Here is a 22,130-nt window from a genome sequence, read left to right as displayed (position 1 = left end):
CCCCCCCCCAGGCAGCCCCCGCCTGTAGGCACCCAGCTTGGGCAATCCCGGGGGCAACACTGCAGCTGCAGAGGGAAGCACTGGCCCCCTGCACAGCTCAGGCAGGCTACAGGAAAGAAAAAAAAAAACCCACCTTTTTTTTTCTTGGGCAGAGCCTGCCTTCCCGGGCTGCTGCCACGCTGCCTGCATGGGCTTCCTGCAGAGCTGTGGAGCTACACGGAACATGGTGCTTCGCTCCACGGCTGTAGGGCAGCAAACTAGAACTCCTTGGAGGAGTTTTAGTTTGCTGTGCCCCAAGTCATTTAAGGTGCATTACGCCACCAAATTTGCTACAGTGGCTGGAATTACTGCGCAATATGCTGCTGACACGTGCAGATGGCAACACCATTAAAATGATGCAAAAGCATTTAACCCACTTTAAAGTGTCATGCACTCATTTCATCTACACGTGGCCAACATGCCTTGACATTAGGTGGTGGGGGAGCATGTAGTAGCTTGTTTCCATTGAACATGTGGCTAGCCCAAAACAACTGTGGACATGACATGCATATTAGTGTAACTAACATCAGCGTATTTTTTCCTACTGTTTTTCCACAGGGTAACTATATCAAATTATAGTGTTTGCTAGAGCAAGTTACTATGTTTTGTGTCTGCTCCTATTTTACACTTGTGTAAATGCAGATTATGCTGTTGTAAATGTGCTATATGTCCAGTGCCCAATTGGGTTTTTTTGAAAATATGGCCCCTTAGCTGCCTGTCAAATGTCTTTTATGTTATTGTTACTATTGCCACAACTGTTTTTATTTTTCATCCCACTGAATGGACAGTTGTGTTTATTGCCTGCTGGGGACCAGTTTAACATATATATCTCTCATTCAGGGCCACTTTTGTGGAGCAACCTATTGTTGCATTGCCTCAAAAACAGCCCCTAAAAACAGATTGTGACTGGTCATTATTTGCCTCTTGGTTCTCATCCTGCTTGGGAGGAAAGCATACACTGCCAGCTTTTTCTCTGTCCATTCATCACTCTTGGCAAATTGTGTGCGAGGTTGGAGGAACAGAGAGGCTAAGCCAACATGACTTCTCCTCCCCTTTAGTTTCTCGTAGCAGGACAGAGGTAGGTCAGCCCAGAGCAGTGTGGGGTGAGGTAGGCTAATGTGCTGTGGCAGCGAGGCTTGGGGATGTGGGGCGGGGGAGCATTCGCCTGGGGCTGAAACCCTCCTTGGGCTCTTTGTGACAGCTGCTGCCTTCCAGCAGCTGCCAACTGCAACTTGACAGCTTGCCCTTCCCAGGCAATTAAATACACCCTAAGGGAGCAGCCCTCTAGTGTCCACTGGCTGGAGAGCTTGCCTGTGAAACTCTCCAACCCCCAGGATTTGAATACATGTATGCTCCAGCTCCCAGGCTAGTTTTCTACCAGTAAAAAATTAAGACATTCTTACTGGTAGAAATGAGTGCCTCTCTGTGGCCATAGTAAATGCAGGAAGGCATGATATTTCTTCTGTGGTCCACAGTCTATGAGAAAAGTAGAAGTTGCTATCCAGTCCATGGTCCACATGGTCCATGCAAGTATGGTATTCACGCTATCAGCTTAAAGGACAGAAAACTGGAGAAATGTTGCCATGCTTCTCATTGCAAAGATAATCTTTGAGGACTGGGGTCAGGTCCTAAGTCCATCCTTTTTTTGAGGCAAGCTCATACACACATGCTAAACTTTGACTGTAATGTTAAGGCCCTTTGAAACTAATGCTTTCCTGAATAGAGGTCCTAGAGCTAGAAATGTATATTGTATAAACTTTTTATTTTTTCAAATAGTATAAAAAGTGATCACTCAGTAAGGAAAGCGCTAATGAGGGGGGTTTCATACAAAATATATAGAAAACAATACCAGTGGATTCTGGGCTAGATTTGACTTTGTTTTAAAAGCTGTCCTTAAAAGTTAATTTTACAACTAAGAAAAAAATCCACCTACTCCTCTTCACTCCCCAAGTGTAGTTAGTGGGAAGTGATGCATCTTAAACATTAGTTTCCTACCTCTGCCACTTGCCCTGTATTTGGCATTTTCAGTACTGATGTTGTGTATTCAAAATGGCCCTAAACATAATGTGTTGAAATGTTTCAAACCACACCTCTCGCAAGATTTAGACATCTATGGCTGGCAGTTATGCACTGGCTTTCAAATCTAATTCATGCAGCTGCAAGCTTCAGAAATAGCAATGTAGCTTCAGGCTCTTACTCCTTAGATCAAAGGAAAGTTGATGTGATGGTGGGCAGTTGGTCCTTTAAAAGTTTTGTATACAGTACTTAGTTTTTCAGTTCATAATACCACAATGTTGTATCCTGTTCTGATTAATCCACATTTTAGTTTCAGTAAATGGTGCTTGATCTGCATCCATGAGCATTATTAAAAATGTTTAGAATGGCTTTAGAGAACTGGCTAGTCATTGAATGTAGGTCATTTGATAAGCTGATAGCAAGCCAGTGAATTCTAATTACAAGCTGGATCGTCATCATAAAAAAAACCTCTAATTTTTTTTTAAAAAGACACAGCTGCAAATATAGGACAGAGTTGCTGGGCTTGCAAATTAACTATTTAAAGGTTTTTTTTTTCCCCCAGCAGGGACTCTGCTGTCTGGGTTAAACACAGAACACTTAAAGATGGTGGAAACAGGGATTAATGTGCTGCCTTTTACCTGAGTCTCGCTCTTCTCCCTCAGGGAATGAGTGGTCACTGCCTCCATTATTTCTAATGTCTTACTCACAATGTTCTGTAATGCTTGGCAAATGGATTGCTGCCAGTGAATGTATGACTAGCACTAGTCACTTGATAAAGACTGTAAGTTGATCCAGGAATTGGAACAAAATAGGTCTTATTGTCCCATCTGATCATACAGACTTCTAAAACATTTCTGTATAACTTTAATACTGGAGCTCTCCAGAGTTAAGGAAAGAAAGCAGTTAATGAGCTCCTCAGACACTTGGTGCGTTGTAAATTTGACACTATTTATAGATTCCTATGCTGTGGAAGAGGAGATGTGGGTTTGCAAATTACATTTTAAGCTAGTAGAGCTAAATTCTTCCTGCCTTATTTAGTCATAGTGTCTCACTGAGGTCAACAGAGCTGCTACATGTATAAGGGGGGAAGAACTTTCCCTGTAGCTTAGGGGTTTGGAGTGCATTTATATCTTGTATGATAGGGGTTCCTGGGATGTCAGGAGTGTAATTGGGCTTTATCTCTTTTATGGATTTTGGGAGTTCACCCAGGACGTTAAATCAATCTTATGGACAAGCCAGTTCTTTCTTGTAGGCTCCATGCAATGTGTATCTTTTCCAAAAGGAGAAACTTCTTTTTGTTTCTCATTTAGCAAAGATGAAGAGCTGGATAGAGTCAGATATGTCCTACAGGATGGTCTCTTGGGAGCTGTAGCAAAAGCAGCCAGTTATTCTGAATTTCAGGATGATGTCCTGGCATCCCAAAAGCATCCCCGAAAAAGGACTTTTGGCCAAAACTTGGAAAATTGGTCCAAAATGAGCCCAACTGCCCCCCTCCCCCCCAGTTCCTGTGTCCTGAAATCTGCCAAAAGACCAAACTAATTCACCCAGGTGAAGCTCTACATGAACCTGGCTGTGCTGCTTCTAGTTTGGTGTTAGCTGTGAATTTGATGCCCAGAGTTGCTTGTTTTAGTTGTAGGACCATATTTTTAACTGGTGTAAACCATCTCATAGCTTCAATGACTTAAATGGGGCTATGATATTTTGCAAAATTTGAAGATTTGATCCTTAAAGATCTTGCTGTACCGCTCAGAGGAGGGCTGTTTCTTTGAATATAGTTCATAAAGACAATCAATTTCTTTTAATATGTTAAAAACCTGGAAAGTGTCACTGAATTTCTATATTTCACTTAAGAGCTTATTATGGCTAGAAGAATAAACTGTTGTATATGTAGATTTAACAGATTACAGTCCTCAAATGCTATCAGGCAACAGTTTATTATAAGTGGTGAACATTTTTACTGGGAAAGGCACTGTAATTGCATGAATTATGTTGGCATTCATAATGACAGCTGTCTTGCACTGGAATTTCTATAGAATGATTTAATATGTAGGCTTTAAAAAGAGAGGATTTTTTTTACCTTAACTGGATATATACATCTACATAAAACAAGGAGCCAAATTTGATAGCACTACATAGGTAAGTTTAGGAAAGTTTTCTAAAGTTAGATTTTCAGACAATGCCCTGCATTTAGTTTTACACTGGGGCAGTAGAAAATTTGAAGGAAACAGTTATAAATTATCTTACATTGTTAAGATAGATCAAGTGGCATGAACTATGATCAGCACTGACACAGGCTTCATTACAAGGAAATGTGCTGCTTACAGATGCTTAATAGTATTTTGGTTGTATTTTTGGCCTTGTGCATAGCAACTGAAACACTTTAGGAGTGGAAGAAAACAGAGAAGATGAAAACAAAGTTTAAAAAACTTCCTAACCTTAGCAAATCTTCCAGTTGAGCAGTCTCTTATTTAATTTCTTTTCTTCGTGAACTCTCTGAGATATCAACCAAGCCTTAAACTTTGCTGTGTCTGCTTTTTCCTACGTGGCTTCATAGAGTTCTCATTTCTCTCTCTCTCTCTCTCTCTCTCTCTCCCTCTCATTTTTTGGTCTGTTTCTCCTTTTGGTGTGGGGTGCCCTGACTTTCTCAAGCAGTTCAGGAGGCCGAGCAGGAAGATGTAAAGGTGGTAGCAGATGCTCAAGCTCCAAAATCGACTAAAAAAACCAAGGCAGCAGCTGCAAGCTGTCAAACTGGCAGCACCAGAAAGGAGAAAAAGGGGAAACACAAAGGTTAGCTGCATGATACTGAATATCAAATGTTGAATTTAATGGCAAGATACTTCTGTATGTTCAAAGTTTCTTTAAATTATTTTGACCTCGTGACAGCTGAATATTGTTTAAATGCATATTGTAAAAATGAATGCATTGGATTGGAAAATTTGCTTGGCTTGTTTCTAGCTCAGCACATTGCACACATGAAAGTGGAGGGGGGACGAAACTTGTTAACCAGATCTTCTCGCAGAGCCACATAGAATATTACCAGTGACAAACAGGGGAGGAGAATATATTAATGCAGCATTTTGCATAGAAGTTCTAGGCAATTATCTGCTAAGAGCAATTATTTTTCATATGTTCGTATATCATCTGTATTTATGGTGCCTCAGAGAAGCCATGCTTCAAATGAACAAATATGTATCCAAACTGACCCTGAGTTTTAAAAATTACACTAACTCAGGCTGAAATCCTGGCCCCACTGAAGTTAATAAAAGTTTTGCTGTTAGCTTTGGTGTGGTTCTAAAATTACAGCTTCAGAAGCACCAGATCAATGTGTAAATAAAAATCTTTATGACATGATTTTGGGTGCTAGTAAGCAGACGCATACAGTCTCTATTCTGAAAATAAATACTCATCATAGTGACAAAAGAATTACGAGAAATGGAATTACTGCCAGTGTTAGATGTAATAGCTGAACTACAAGAAGATAGATGGAGCAAGTGGGATGAAGTAATTGAATGCTCTGTAAGTGATTTGTTTTTATACCAGAATGAATATACCTTTACTTTGAAGGTAGATCCAAAGCCCGCTCAAATCAATAAGTGTCTTTCCATTGATTTCAGTGGACTTCAGGTCAGGTCATTATGGCTGCCTATAGACATACTCGGGGGTAGGAGGGAGGGGGTTTTAATTGGAAAAATTCTGGAACAGTCGCTGTAATTAAAATCTCATCATCACATGTATTAAGCTCCTGTGCATTTAAAAATGGCCACAGGATGCTTTATCTAAATCTCTTCCAACTAGGTTTAGCTAAAGCTCCCCTGCGGCTATTTTAAGACATGATGGGGGTTTAATACCCGTGATGGTGAGGTGACACTGGAGCGTTCTAATTAGTACGCAGAGCAGATGATTAATCTGACTAGAACGCTCTGACGTGTTCTAATTAGAACACAAACAAGCACGTGTTGGGGCAGCCAAAATCCCTATTTATCTGGACTCTGTGCTGTTCTCTCATATATGTAACTTTCTCTCCTTTACAGTTAGGTAAAATGTGTGTGTTTGCATGGTCAAGGATGCTGTTTATATATTATACAATTAGAACCTGGACAGATGTAACATTTGAAAGGCTTCAAAGAGCAAGTAGACAGGCATGCATACCTAAGACATGTTCTAAAAATGGCCAAAGCAGTCCGGTAATGACCCTGAATCAAAAAGCAACTTCTTTGAAGCCCTTCATTTCACTTATAGGAGATTACTTGGTCCTCCTGTATCCCATAGGGCTCTGCTCTCCTGTTCCTTTCCATTCTCAGGGGGAGGGAAGGGGACAGCAGAGCATGCAGCCAGTATGAGATCTGTGTACATGGCTGTCCTCATAATCCCTTGACCCCAAGAGCCATGTAAGGAAACATGTATGGATTCTGGAACCAGGAGACCAGAGGCTGAGCACACAGGAGAGCACTCACTGACTGTCTGTCCCTATCTCTTCCCTTCCCCATCTCCTCCTGCCTTCCCACTCTGAACCCTGGGGAAGAGAAGTAGAGCTAAAGAACTGAATAATCTATTGTTTCTTCTGGCTGGAGAGCCATGTTGCTTCATACTGTTACAGAGATTTTGTAGCATTTCAGTTTGGGACAGAGGGCAATTGGGAGCTATACATCTGTCCATGGTCTAAGGTTCTCTGAATTTGAAGTGCCCCAAACTGAAGTGGTATTTGAAGCACTTCAAATGGATGTTTGTCCAGGGCCTGAGTTAAGATCATGATACTGGGGCTCCTTCCCCTGTACAGACCTTATAGCATCAGAGCCTGCAGTAACAAATGATATTTAATCATGGCTGCTTACAGACATGGGGGCAGAAAACAGTGTTTTATTTTAAGTTTGGTGAGCCCCAGCACCGAGCGCAGTTCATGTCCATAAGAGGCATCATATCAGTTGAACCCGACTCGCCCAACATCTGTATAAGTCAGGCATGTTTAAGGGCTTTTTGGTACCTTTATCTAATAGCTGATTGAATCAGTTTTAGATAAAGGCATCAAAAAGCTCTGCTGACGTGCCCAATCTATACAGACACTGTGTAGCTGGGTCAAACTAATACGCTGCCTCTTCTGGTAAAGTGCTGTTTTGTTTTGTTTTTCACGTCTGTCAGTGCCCTAAGGGCCTACTTCTGCAGCTGTTCTGTTTGTGTCAGTAGCTTTGACTGCAAAGGAACACCTGGGTTGGAATGGCTGTGAAGTCTGCCCCCCTAGCTAATTACATTTTTTTGTAAGAATTACTGTTAAGCATATGTGCTTTAAAGAAGAGCATCGTTAAGCTGACCTGAATTTAAAACTTTTGGAGATTAAAAAAGAAAACTGGGAACATGGATTTCAGATGGAAAAAAAATAATTTAAAGGTAGAAATCTGGATACCAAGTCTCACCTTGAAGCAAATTTTACTGGTGAGTAAAACTAAAAAAACATAAAAATTGATGTTTGTAATAGAAGTGCTGACTCAGCCTGTACCCAAGCATTGCACATGGTAGTACTTAAATCATTTTTACTATATAATCACATAAATTCTGTTTAAACTCTCTTTAGACTGAATACAATAGCCATTTTATCTTGTATGGGACTTCATACTATATTGTGAACAAAAGGTAAAATATTACTTTAATTTTAACAAATTTACATGTAGTTGGGATTTGTATAGCACTCGAGTACATATAAGTGGCTGTATTATACATTCATCTGTGCTGTCTTACTCAACTTTTTTGGCTCCCTGAGTGAAATCCTAGTACCACTAAAGTCCATGACAGTTTGGATGTAGACTTCACTAGGGACACCTATCACAATGAGGGGCCAAGCCTGGTTGAGGTTCTTGGGCCTTATCGCATTGCAATTTCATTTGTGGTTTGAAGTGTGCCCTGTAAATCTTGCAGTACGTTGTATTGGTGAATACGTCCACTGGGGTCCTATTTGCTGGATAGATGTCTCAGTCAGCAAACATTTTTAGGTGGCACAGTTGCATCCTGATCTCTATATGCTGAGTAAGGAGGGATTTATCATATTTAACCTTTTATTATCTCAGTATTGGCTAGACATTAATGTTATTTTTTCATTCTAAGGATCCTGCTTCTTTGTTTTAAGAAAAGATTTTTAAAGAGCAACATTCCTAAATAGGCTCTTTGACACATTTTAGCAGAAATTCAAATTGTTATTGACCAATTAATAATAATCATGTTTAACTAAGTATATTACTTTAAATTGGATTATAATGTGAATGTGACTGTGTAGGAACGGCATCCTCCTACTCATTTGATCTATTCCTTATACGTTTTGTTAATTATATCAAAGAACACATGTTTTGTTCGATAAAATATTACCTATCTTGCGTCTCATAGAACCAGTGCATTTAAAGAAGAGTCAACTGGACTTTTATTTGGTTCTGCATCATTTTTTAAAATTGTTAGCTGAATTCTGATTGAAGAATCTTTCATTGTTGTTCAACCTGTGTGAAACATAAGGATCTAACATGACTTTTAGATCCTATACTGATATTACAGGGCTGACTGATAGAAACAACAAACAAACATGTAAATGAAGCAAACGTGAGGGATCACTTGGTATCTCATGGTAACATTTTTGTAAAGGTGTGATAATTTTATAATTACTTTTAAGCTTTGTAGAATAGTGCTCGGTTGCTAGTTATTTCAAAAAGCTGAAAGTGAAAATGTGTCTTTAGAGTGACATTAAGCATATCAATTGGCAGCAGATTCTAAAAATCACAATAAGTGAGTTATCTTCATACTAAAGGTGAAGCAAGATTATCATCTTAGGGCTGATTTTCACAAACACCTGCTTTTATATATTGGGCACTAATTATATATATATGATCATATATATGATCATATATATATTTTACCACCTGTGAAAGTAGACAGTCCTTAGGTGCAAGGACTTTTTATAACAAGAGGTACGATTCAGTGGTTAGGGCAGAGGCTTGGGTAGAGGCCGTTCTAGGTTCTATTCCCAGTGTTGTTACTGTGGGTATATCTATACTGTCTTCACGCTGTACCTGGATGCTGTTGCTTTAAACAATTCTGAGCATATAACCAAGCTGGAACACTCTCAGGGCTCCTCTAAGCAAGCTATGTTGCCTTATTTCTGGGACTGGTATAAGCAAGCTGATGTGTGTGCTTCTCTTCAGTGTCCCTTAGGGTCTGAATATGCTACCACTGGGTTATCCCAGTGACATAGTCACTTGTGTCCCTTCTCTAACTAAAAAATGAGGATATTTCATTGGAGTTGTTGTAAGGCCAAGTTTATGTTTGTAACGGGCTCAGAGATCTTCAGATGAAAACTGTTATGAACGTGTCAGTTGTTGTTTTATCCTGATAGTTTGTTAAATTATTTTGCTTCAATTTAATATATCCAGCATCAATACATTTGGTAAATTGCTGTATTCACAATTGTCCTAGGAGCTGCTGGTAGTTTTTGCTTAGCCTGGTTTGTTTTGTAGGGGATGTCACTATCGTGGCCTGAAGTGTGTGCTTACTAAAAAGTTAAATAATAGTTATGGAAATCAGCAGCTGCCAAAAACATTTCTCTGTGTTAGTATGACTTTTAACCCAGATGCTGTAAAACTCTGGTAGTACATGAGAACCAGAAACTGAAACTAGCTGGCATGACTGTCCAAACTATGCAAATGGGACTTGATCATGTAAGCAGCTAACAGCTCCTAGAATTTGTTTTTAGTCCTCCTAATGCCTGCCAGAGCTGGGAGTACTGATTCCAGGGTTTGATTGGTTTCTTTTGGGATTGACCCCATAATAAACATAGGGTGAAATTCTCATAGGTGAAGAAAACCAAAAAGTATCTTTCCGCCACCCCCTTCCACATGCGCACGCACCTGCCCCCCCTGCCCGTCGCCTAAGCAGGGAGCGCTGGCTGAGGGGGTGCACCAGCTCTCTCGGGGGGTGCACATGCACCCCCTATACGTTGCCACTGGGGTCTGGGACAGACATTGCATAAACCAGTTTGACCCAAATCAGTTAAGCCTGTTACTATATTCAACCAGGTTCATCTCAAACTGGTTTCAGCCATTTTCAAACTGGTTTATGTGCACTGAACATCTGTTCTGTTACAGGTTTAAAACAGTTTCTGATCACATAACTGGTTTGTATAATGTCTGTCCCTAGCCAGGGAGAGAGTAATGTTTGTGTAATGTCTGTCCCTAGCCAGGGAGAGAGTCTCCACAGCAGTTCGGAGTAAACTGTTCTTGGAGGCAGGTAGAGGTCATGTTATATGGAAAAGCACTGAATCTACAGTTGTGTTGAGCTAATATCCAGGAACAGGTGGGGCAAGAATTTGAGTAGTCTATGGCCAGTATTCAAATCCCTGGATAGAGTTGTAGGACTGGAAAGGGTTTCAGAGTATGAGTCTGCCTGAAGGTTAGGGGCATGGATTGTAGTTCCTACAATTAGGTCCCTATAAGAAGACTTCAGAATCTGGCTTTGTGGAGGGTGGGGTCGGTTGTGGAAGTTAATTAAATTTTAAAATTTCTTTTTTCCGTTATCTCAAGTGGTGTTAGATTGGAAAAAAAGATGTTTTTTTCTTTTTAGGCTGTTATTCCAGGGGCCAGCTTTTGGAGTTGGTTACACTTGAACAGTCTTATTCATTTCTTGGGAATTAATTTGCCTCACGAATTGTAACCCCACTGTGTCCCTTTAGCCAGTGTGATGCATGCTGGAAAAGGTGCGAGTTTACATTTACACTCTAAAATAACATATTTAAAAAGGTTTCCCCTGGTGTTTGACTGGAGTAAAGATTAAGTTTCTGAGCATGGCTGAGTCCTTTGTACTAAAACAAAACAAAAAAAAAAGCAGACTAGATTTTATGAATAATCAGCTAATTCAGAACTAAAACCTTTGCATTATACATGAGCATCTCTTAAAGCTTTGTTGTAATGATTGTACTTTGGGTCTTAGATGTGTAATGCTTTTCTAAGTGGCTCCACAAATGATGAAGCTATGATCAGAACAATGAGATAAAAATGAGCATGAGGGAAATATTAGGCTTAATGAGCTTGCACTGATACAAAGAAAGAGAAGCAGCCATAGGATTTGGATAATTGCTCATGTATGGCTGATTGTCATTCCCAAGTTCAGGGGCAACAAATTTTGTACTAGTGCCCCATTCAGGGAAGTCTGATTAGTGTGCCTTATACTGTAGCTGTTAGGGTCTTCTTACTGACCTGTATTACGTAACAGGTATCAAGTCCTTTAAAAAAAAAAAAAAAGGCAGATTCACTGCTTGCATTTAGCAGTAACATAGCTGTCTGGTTAGCCTGACGAGTTTGGTAGTTTGGCATCTGAATACAAGCTTCTGAGTTAGCAGTTAACTATTGTACATAAAGTAGAGTTTGAAAAAACTTATAATTTATGGCCCTTTAAAATTGCCTTATGCTGTATTTCCAGTTAAAACACTGAATCACATTCTGGCTTTCTTTATGGCTTGAGCAATCTACATGCTGCCAACGGCATATTGTCTCAGTATGTGCATTTCATCTTCAGTATTGCTTAGGTAGTCACACATGGACGAATAATCAGAATAAGCATGTAAAATACACCAGTTAGCCATGAAAAAAATCATATTATACAATATAATCACACCTGTAAATATAGGAACAAAGCAAATTGTAGCTTGTGCAAGCCTCTATCAGGTACATCTATTACCATATTTTTCAGAACTGAGATTTCTGGAAGTATACATACACATTGCGTGTCTTTTCAAATAGAAGCTACCATGACAAGTGGTTGAAATAAGCCAAGTAAGATGTTTGTTTTCTGTAGGAGAAACCAAGCTAGGAGAAAAATGAACAACTGACCCCTGGCCTAACTCTAAGAAAAGCTCTTACGGAGTAAGTGGGCTTTGTGATTTGACACCCACAAATCCTAGGATTTTTATAAAGATTTTGCAAATTAAATTTGCAATGTGGAGGTGTTTCATTGCCAAAATAAACAACACCTTTCTTATTTTCCTGTTGTCTTTTATGTTCAGTGTATTTAGCACATTGCAGCATTATCTGCTGCTTTTGTAACAGCCCCTGAGCAGAGGAATGAGTTTTTTCCAGGTATAATTCTGTCTGTGCACGTCTGACTCAACGCCTTTCTATTAGGGTCATTATTTTGCTTCTTGGCTTGACTTGTTTTATCCTTGCTTCTTCCCTTTCTTTCCTTTTTTTCATATATTTGGAATAGCCCATCCTGCCCCTCTTTTGTCCATAACAAGGCATGCCTTAAAACAGGTTGATTAGGAAGGCCTTGGAATTCATTGCAGAAGTAGCACAAGTTTTCAACATAGCATTTCCTTGTTTAAGAGGAGAAGCTGAGTTAATTCTGAGCTGCTTTAAGTTGGCTCCATTCTACATAACAGCTGGGGCAGTAGGAGGAGCAAATGAACATTAAGAAAAATCCTTTTATCTCTGAGTACTAGAACCCTCTCTAAACTGCCCTTTGGCCACCTATGAACGTGACTGTAAGGAGGTCATTAATGGTCTCTGGTACCATTCCAGAGACTCCTTAGCATATAGATTATGAAAAGACAGGCACTGTTGCAGAAGTCCTAACCTTGTCAAAAGCAAACCCAGAAGATAGTATTCCTAAACTCATTTTAGTGGAATTTTTCTAAGCCAAATATTGTGGTCATTGGATGAAAAAAGGCCTAGTAAAATAGGCGAATTTTGAATTAATGGTTCAGAAAATTCTGGCCCTAGAATATATTTTCAAATGTTACGGCAAGCCTAAAAATTAACCAACGCTTTGTTTTACTCTTAGTTGATTTTTAGAAGTCCCCCTTAGCTGAACTCTTCCATATACAAGGTTTCATCTCACTGTGATTTTTTTTTTTAACAACTGAATTATAAATTCCTAAAAGACGTGTTCTAAAGCACGACCCTTTGATATAACTTATTAGTATATCTTAGTGAATAGTTGCTCTGAATTGGAGCAGTTTTTAAATATTGATTTATATATAGATATGTACATTGGTAAAATCTTCAACATTATTTTATAACAGCACCAGAAGTAAATTTTATTCTAAATGGAGCATCTCCTTGACAAACAGGGGATTCAAGAAAGATACGATTGTTATCTGGTCTGTTCAACTTACAATGTGGATCACTTGAGCTAAATGCAGAGCTGTGGTTTGTGAATGAAATCCTTTAAGGCCTGACAATCCTTTTTGTTCTGATGTGAGTTTAATAAGAGTAGATTTTTTTTTCTTAAGGATACACTCAAAATGGTCTCTTTGATTTTTGAAACAGGCCAGCACTCCTTTGTAGTATTATGCTGCCATTTTCAAGTCAGAGACAGAGCTGCTTTCTAGTGCTCCAGAATAGTAATATGCAGCTGCAGTGCCAGTACTAACCTCCTGAATCTTGTACACGCTGATGAGATTTCCAGATCCAACCATCTCCTTTCTGAAGCCCGCTTTAAAAAAAAAAGTCCCACCCTTTTAAAGCACTGCTTCAACATCATTGCTCTCAGCAGTTTTCTAAAGGAAGGATGATTTGGTTGTTAAATGCACTAGGCTGGAACTTGATAAATCTGTGTTTAGTTATCTACTCTGTCACAGACTTCTTGCCTGACCTTGGGCATGTTCTCAGGCTTTATTCAGCAAAGTGCTTAAGCATGTGCTTAAAGTTCAGTAAATGAATAGTCCCATTGATTTAAATGAAACAGCTCACATGCTGATTTGTAAGCCCATGCCTGTGTGCTTTTCTAGAGCAGGACCTGAATTTCTTTAAGGTGCTTCAGTGTCCCATCTGTAAGCAGATCCAGGATTTGGTAAAGAGGGGTTTGGGAATAGATACACTGCCAAGGTGGCTGTATCCCCATTTCCAGCCTGTTCCCCCCAGCCCTCTTATGTGGGCAGACCACACCATGGGAACCTCTGGGGACTTTTTAAAGTTCCAAAATCAGCTAAGCATCCCTGCCCTCCCCTCCATGGGCAGAGGTATAGCCTATCCCTTCCCTTCCACCCCTCCTCTTCCAGTTGCTGCTGCTTTCTCTGCTGTCCTGGGGGAAGCTTCCGAGCTTCTCCTGCCTACTGTAGCTGGGCCAGGGCCTGGGCTCGGATGGGAACAGTGGCAGCTGCAATGTGGAAGGGGTGGGCTCCACCACACTGTCTTGTTCCCCGCCAGGAGCAGGTGTGGGAAGCTGTTGCTGCTGTCACTGCTGTGGGTGAGCCCAGCCCCCCTTGCAGCCCAGCTGGAGCATGCAGGAGCAGCTTTGAAGATTCCCCTGCCCCGGGACAGCAAGCAAAGCAGCCATGAAAGTCAGGGATTGGAGGAAAGGGAGGGGAAGGGATATGCCTCTGAGCATGGAAGGGAAGGGGGTATGCTCTTCCATTTGGGGGACTTTTTAAAATCCCCAGAGACTCCAGCAGTGCAGGTCAGTCTGAAAGAGAGGTGCAGTTATGTCAATGCACCCCCTCTGGATCCACCCTGATGATAATATTGCCTTTCCCCCCCAAATGCCCTTGTTTGTACTGAATTTCATCTGCCAGCATACTGCCCAATCACTTAGTTTGGCTAATTCCCTCTGTAGTGCCCTAGAGCCTGCTTTAGATTTGCTTCGTGAGTTAGTTCATGAACATCCTATGAAGAAATTACTTTAGTAAAACCAATTCTTTTATGCTAATTGAGAGATTGTGGAGGGGGGGGGGTTCCAGTTGTTTGATTAACCTTTTCTTGCATTTAGTAAAATAATTTCTTCATCTTTCTTTTCCATAGTGCTGTACTATTTTTTGTACATCTAAGAGACAAGAGTACACAATATTTACTTGAAGCTTTTTTGCAACAAAATACTTAAGTACATAAATACACATTTGATTCTGTTGTACACAAAATCCCAGGATATGGATCTTTGTATAATTTATAGTAAGTAAGTACTAGAGTGATCATTTTGGAAAATTGATTTATTGTGCTTATACCCCTGATATGCTTCTGCCTAGTCATTCACATCCTATAGTATCTGACAACATATTAAGTAGTCTGCCAGTTGCTATCACATGTTGAGTCGCAATTTATTCAGGTTTAATTAACATAATATGTGGGATAGTTTTCCTATATGCTATTGTCAGATAGCTATCCATCTCCATATTTCAGCTGGTACTTGTGAACATTTTTACCAGCTGGCTTACCATTGCTTGGTTGTGCACATTTTGCTTTTTTTAATTATGGTTTTGATAAGAACATAAGTGCCATTCTGGGTCAGACTAATGGTCTATCTAGGCCAGTGTCTTGTCTCTGACAGTGGCAGAAGTGGATGCGATCCAGGGGGAGCACTGAACTGGATATCTCTAGACTGATCCATCCCCTGTTTAGTAACTTCCCTGGCATCCATCATTTATTGGATTAGAGATGCCAAAAGAAACATCTCCAACCACAGTTCAATAGCCATTAATAGGCTAATTAGAACCTTAGCAAATTAGGGTTGGAAGGGACTGCAGAAGATCATCTAGTCCAAACCCCTGCTCAGAACAGGACCAGCCCCAACTAGATCATCCCAACCAAGGCTTTGTCTGGTTGGGTGTAACAGGAGCCCTTGCCCTGTTACTGGAGAGTGGCATGTACCCTTTAAAGGAAGGGTCTTTGTAGCACAGGCACAGACAACCAGCAGCCCTGTGGTCAAGTCAGCTGGCAGGAGTGTCATGTGACCAGAAGGGGGCAGGGCTTTAGGTACATACAAGTCAGAGCCAGAACCAGAACCAGAACAGGGAGTCATCTGGGAAGCAGCAAGGGGAGGAAGCTCTGCTATGAACTGGCTGCTGCTGGTGACTGCTGGGCAGGAAGCCTTGGGAAAGCAACCCAAGGGATCTGACGCAAGCATAGTAGGAAGCTGGTGGGTTGGGGGATATGTGTTGCTGTCAGATGGCATAACTTTGTGTGTGGGTTTTAACAGATGATTTGTGGAAGGGACAAAGGGGTGGCTTGGAAATGCTATTAGTGCCTGAGGTGCATGTGTCAGGGGTCAAGCTCAAGGTGCACACTTGGGCCAGAGCATCCAGAGCCCAGAGAAGGGCAGAGCTTGGGGCTCAAAATGTCTGGGGTCTGAGAAGGGTGGAGATTGCCCATGCTGGGGGCCCAGACAGCTGAAGCAGGATCAGAAATCAGAGATGAGCAGGGCTGGAGTCCAGAAGCCAGATCCAGAACAGTGAGTCTTAGCTAAGGACCCAGACAAAGTAGATGTGCAGAAGCTGGAAGCCCCAACAAGGAGAGGAGTCTAGCAGGGATGAGGGAGCCTCTATGGGGCATCACAATGTCCCTCAGGCACCTAATCTGTTACACCAGATCTTAAAAACCTCCAATGATGGAGATTCCATAGTCTGGGTAATCTGTTCCAGGGCTTTACTACCCTCCTTGTGAGTCTTTCCCAATATCTAACCTAAAACTTCTCTTGCTGCAACTTGAGACCATTCCTCCTTGTTCTGTCATCTGCCACCACTAGGAATAGTCTAGTGCCATCCTCTTTGGAACCACTTTTCACGTAGTCGAAGACTGCCACCAAGTCTTCCCTCAGTCTTCTGTTCTGCAGACCAAATAAACCCAGTTCCCTCAGCCTCTCCTCAAGTCATGTCCCCAGCCCCACCCCCAAAACCATTTTTGTTGCCCTCTGCTAGACTCTCTCCAATTTGTCCATACCCTTTCGGGGGGGGGGGGGGCAACACTGAACACAGTACTCCAGATATGGCCTCACCAGTGCAGAATAGAGGGGAATAATTATTGCCTCAATATGCTGGCAACACTCCTACTAATGCAGCCCAATATACAATTTGCCTTCTTTGCAAGAAGAGCACACTGTTGGCTCATATTTAGCTTATTGTCTACTGTAACCCGCAGGTCCTTTTCTGCAGAGCTGCTGCTTAGCCAGTTGGTGCACAAGCTGTACCGGTGCATGGGATTGTTCTGTCCCTAAGTGCAGGACTTTATTCATGTCCTTATTGAACTGCATGAGGTTTCTTTTGATCCAGTTTGTCTAGGTATTTCCAAATCCTAGACCTATCCTCCAGCGTATCCACTACTCTACCCCTTCCCTCCACACTCCCTCACCCCACTTGGTGTCATCTGTGAACTGCACTCCATCCTATATCCCAGGTTGCTGATGAAGATATTGAACAAAATCAGACCCAGGACCAACCCTGGAGCACTCTACTTGATAGCAGCTGTCAACTAGACATCGAATCTTTGGATTACTACCCTTTGAACTCAACAATCCAGCCAGTTTTCTATCCACCTTACAGTCCATTCATCCAACCCAGACTTCTTAGGAATGGATTCCTCAATGATCTGCTCCATGATTTTTCCAGGGACTGAGGTGAGACTGACTGGTCTGTAGTTCCCCAGACCCTCCTCCTTCCCTTTCTTAAAAAGATGGGTACTATATTTGGCCTTTTCCAATCATCTGGGACCTCCCCCAATCTCCCATGAGTTTTCAAAGATGATGGCCAGTGGCTTTGCAGTCAACACCCTCGGGTGCATCCTATCTGGCCCCATGGATTTGTACATGTTCAGGTTTTCTAAATAGTTCCTAACCTATTCTTTTGCCACTGCCAGCTGCTCACATCCTCCCCAAACTGTGCTGCTATGTAGTCCAAGAGCTGACCTTGCCTGTAAAGACTGAGGTAAAAAGGGCATTGAGTACTTCAGCCTTTTCTGCATCCTGTCACAAGGTTGCCTCCCCCATTCAGTAGAAGGACCCACACTTTGCTTGATCTTTGCCTTGCTGCTAACATATTTGTAGAAAGCCCTCATGTTATGTCCCTTGCTAGCTGCAACTCCAGTTGTGCTTTGGCTTCCTCAATTTCATCCCTTCATACCTGATGAATACTCTTACATTCCTCCCTAGTCATTTGTCCAAGTTTCCATTTGTGAGCTTTTTGTGTTTTAGCTCATTGCTAAGCCAAGCTCATATTCTGCCGTGCTTGCCAGTCTTCCTGCATATCAGGATGGTTTGTAAGATCCCTCAGTAAGGTTTCCTTAAACTAAAACTAGCTCTCCTGGACTCCTTTCACCCCTCAGACTGGCCTCTCAGGGCAACCTGCCCATCAGTTCCCTTAGTGAGTCAAAGTCTGCTTTTCTGAAGTAAAGGGTCCTTACTCTGCTGCTCTCCTTCCTTCCTTTCCTCAGGATCCTGGACTGAATCATCTCACAGTCATTGGTGTCCAGGCTGCCATCCACTTCTACATCCTCCACCAGTTCTTCCCAGTTTGAGAGCAGTAGGTCAAGAAGAGCATGGCCCCTAGTTAGCCTTTGCACCAGAAGTCATCCCCAGTACTGTCCAAAAGAGTTCCTGGATTGCCTGTGCGCTGCTGTACAGCAGAAGTCAGGGTGATTGAAATCCTCCATGAGAACCCAAGGCCTGTGACCAGGAAACTTCTGCTAGCTGTTTGAAAAAAAGCCTCATTCACCTCATCCTCCTGGTCTGGTGGTCTATAACAGACTCCCTCCATGACCTCACCCCTATTACTTTTCCCTCAGGCCTCTTGAGGATCTCTGGATCAAGGTCAATCTCCAGTTTCATACTGGAGCTCTGAGCAATCACGCAGCTATTTTACATAATGAGCAGCTCCTCCTCTTCTCCCCTGCCTGTCCTTCCTGAACAGTTTGTAACCATCCATAACAGTGCTCCAGTCATGCAATCCCATCAAGACTCTGTTATTCCCATCGCATCATAGTTCTATAACTGTGCAAGGACTTGCAATTCTTTCTGCTTGTTTCCCAGGCTCCATGCATTAGTGTACAGGCACCTAAGGTAAGTAGCAGATTGCCCTACTTTTTCAGGAAGGATGTGAAGGCCTCCCCTGTTGCCCTATCCCATTTGTGCTTCCTTCAGGTCTCCCACTTCGCTCAAGGCTTTGGTATCCATCCCTCCCCCTCACCCCGTGAACCTAGTTTAATGTCCTCAACACTAGGTTATCGAGCCTAGCTGCAAAGATGCTCTTTCCTCACTTAGTCACGTAGATCTCCTCTCTTCCTAGCAGTTCGTCTTAAAACATCCCATGGTCAAACAACCAAAGCCCTGCAAGCAGCACTATCTGCACAGACAAATCTGTCATCCATGAATTTGTCCAGTCCCTTTTTAACCTGGCTATGCTAGCTGCTTTACCATGTCCTACAGCAGTGAATTCCACAAGTTAACGATAGGTTGCACAAAGAATACTTTCTCTGGTTCGTTTTAAACCTGTCAACTACTAGTTTCAGCAGAAGACCCCTAGTTCTAGTGTCGCATGGCTCTTTCTTGGTAATCTCATGAACAAATAAAGATACAAGCAGTAAAGCGGCCTCTTACTCTGCCATTCTTCCTGAAATTCCCTTGCTGCCAGAACATTGATGTCTCAACTGGCTAAAATAAAGTCTTTCACTGGTATTTCTAAAATGTTCATCAGGATGATATTCAAGTGCTGTCAGAATCTGACAGCAAACCCAAATCTGACCTGTTGTGAATTCATTCTCTCATTCCTGTTCACAAAGCCCACCTGATTCTTCCCCAAAATAAATGCATTGTATTATTTAATTACAATAATTAAATGACATCATTTAATATTACTATAGCTCTATAGTAATTTGAATATTCAAAATGCACACCAGCAGTAACTTAGTATTTCAATGCCTTGGGCAGAGTGGAGGGGGAGATATGTATTGGGAAGAGGGTGCAGTTTTTCCAAACAAGTCTTATCTATCCTCAAGATCGTGGCTTCAGCAGTTGATGTGATAGGGGTGCAGGGCCACTGCTGCTGATCCACTGCAGCACACACTCCTCACACAGCAGCTTCAGCAACTGCTGTGGCGTAGGGTCCTGGGGGCAACCATTCTAGTGCCTCCCCCAAGTCTGCAACCAGGGCAGGTGCTTTCCTCCCCCACTCATAGATATGCTACTGCCAGCAATCTTACAAAAAGCAGTCTGTGTGCAGCCAGCTGTGTGCAAATAAACCTAGAATAGCCAGCTAGTGTTTTTAGCCATTCTGGCTAGTGTCCTCTATTCTGCAAGGAGGAAGCTGGGGAAGTGCTAACTGCCATGACCCTTTCCAGCTGGCATCCACTTCATCACTTTCTCTCTGTCCCAATGGGAAGAAGTCAGAAAACAAATAAGCAGGACAGTGTGGTCTCAGCAGGAGAGGCAGGATAATCCAGTGATTAGGGCAAGTGCTTGAGACCCCAGTTCAGTTCATCGCTCTGTTGCAGACCTACCACATGACCTCAAGGTATAAGTTCCCACTCTGTATATAGGGATAATAAATATGACTCTACTTTGCAGAAGTGTTTTGATGCTCAAAACATTCAGTACTCGAGTTCAAATAATACAGCAATGCGGATCTTATAAATACAGTATCTTGACAGATAGGTACCAGAGCTGCACCTGAAGGGCACTATGAATGCCATGCAGGAGATCTTTCTAAGACCTGCAGAGTCAGAGCTAATATATCCTTGGGGATCTAAAGTCCCCTGTTCAGCTGACACAGGGGAAGGTCCCTAGAGAGCTTCTATGATCATCTCTCAAGAGGCTGAGATGGGTCCTCATTTATCCATTTTATGTCTCTCTATAGGGTCATGACCAAAGTATTGGAAACTTTTTTCCAATAAAATGTTGATGAACACAGGGAATATGAACATGTGTCGGCAAATACAGGCTGACCTATACAATTCTGCCTTTTCTATAAGGGAACTTCCGCTAGTTGTAATATTGCAACTGTAGGAAAAAAAAGTCTCAGTAATAAGCTTCCAAAGGTACGTTGTCATTGCAAAGTCAGACAAGACAAATACATTTTAAAAATTAGGAAAAATACGTTGGAAACACCTCCTGAAGTGAACTTAAGTATTTGCAACACAACATCATATCAAAACTTAAATGAGAAAAAAAAACCCTCATTTGCTTTTCATTCATTAGGTAGAATTTCTTTACTTCCTTTCCAGGGCTTGCAGGAGCAACTCTTTCTTGTTTTAATTATGTGTTTCATCATTTTATCTCATCCTGTGGCAGAGAATCTGTGATTCAATCTCTGCTTTCAGTCTGGGTCTATAAAGTTAGTTGTGCGTTTGCATTAAATAAATAAATACAAATGCAGGGTTCCCCCCCCCCACCCCAACAGTTTTGCAGCCAAGCTAAAAGAATCCCCTACAGTGGGTATCATTATTTATTTCAACTACTTCAGGATAAGTGGGGATCCTGGTATTCTGTTTAAAAAACAAATTCTCTGATTTAAAACCCAAATTCCACAATTAAATAAATAGTCAAACACCACTATATATCTATTGAACACAATGTTTCATTGATATATTTACAGTTTTTAAGCAATTTGGAAGCCTACTACTGTCTTAACCATTATATTAAAATAAATTCTAAGTACCTATACATTTTGGTATTTGATTTTGGGGTTATCATGAAAAAAAAATCTTAGCTCCTCCTGCCCCCTTCACTCAGTAGAATGTAGGTCCAGGCCCCTTACTCCCAAGCCATAGGCCCCAACCTCCCCAGCCATGCTGGAGGGGCCCCCCAGCTGCCAGGGCTACATGGCCAGGGACCTGGGTCCACAGCCCCCTGCCTCCTGCAGCAGCACCTGAGCCCCAGCTGCCACTCATGGGGGGGGGTGGTGATTACTGGCAGAGCAGAGCCTGCTGTGGGGTGGATACAGGTTGGGGAATGGGGCTGGGTGGGGAAGCTTGCTGCCACCACTGCGAGCCCCGCACTGCCATGGCAAGGCACCCCCTGCCTGCCTGGCAGCAGCAAAGGGCACAACTCTGCACTGCCACATCCACTGCTGCTGGGTGGGCAGGAAGCACCTCACCAGGGCAGTGCAGGGCTTGCAGTGGCAAGGAGCTCCCCCACCTGGCCCTGCATTGCCCTGCCATGCTGGGTCTCACCCATTGGGCTAGAGGCCCTGTGGGGAAAGCAGCAGGGTGAGAAGCCTAATGCCACAGCCAGCAGCCTGCCCTCCCACATGAACTGCCTGCAGCTCCATCCCACTCCCTGCCAGGGCCCTGTGGCAAAGCATTTGGGTCCTGGGTCCCAATCCCCAGACACTACCCTGGCTGGGCAGCAGCCTCAGG

The 22,130-nt window shown here is 42.3% G+C and overlaps 1 protein-coding gene across 4 annotated transcripts in view; it reads left to right on the top strand.

The window, feature by feature from the left end:
* Positions 1-22,130, top strand: part of TUB (tubby bipartite transcription factor) — a 371,865-nt gene that overhangs the window by 318,476 nt on the left and 31,259 nt on the right. The window contains exon 4 of one of the 4 annotated variants that reach the window (XM_019519628.1): positions 4,708-4,842. The exons of the other annotated variants lie outside the window; for them this stretch is intronic. Coding sequence (XP_019375173.1) covers positions 4,708-4,842 — 135 coding nt within the window. The remainder of the gene's footprint in view (positions 1-4,707; positions 4,843-22,130) is intronic. 4 annotated transcript variants of the gene reach the window in all.

This window comes from Gavialis gangeticus, unplaced genomic scaffold (assembly GCF_001723915.1).
Source record: "Gavialis gangeticus isolate Ggan-Ray unplaced genomic scaffold, GavGan_comp1, whole genome shotgun sequence".
Taxonomy (NCBI): Eukaryota; Metazoa; Chordata; order Crocodylia; family Gavialidae; genus Gavialis; species Gavialis gangeticus.
This window is presented reverse-complemented; position numbering and strand designations above follow the sequence as displayed.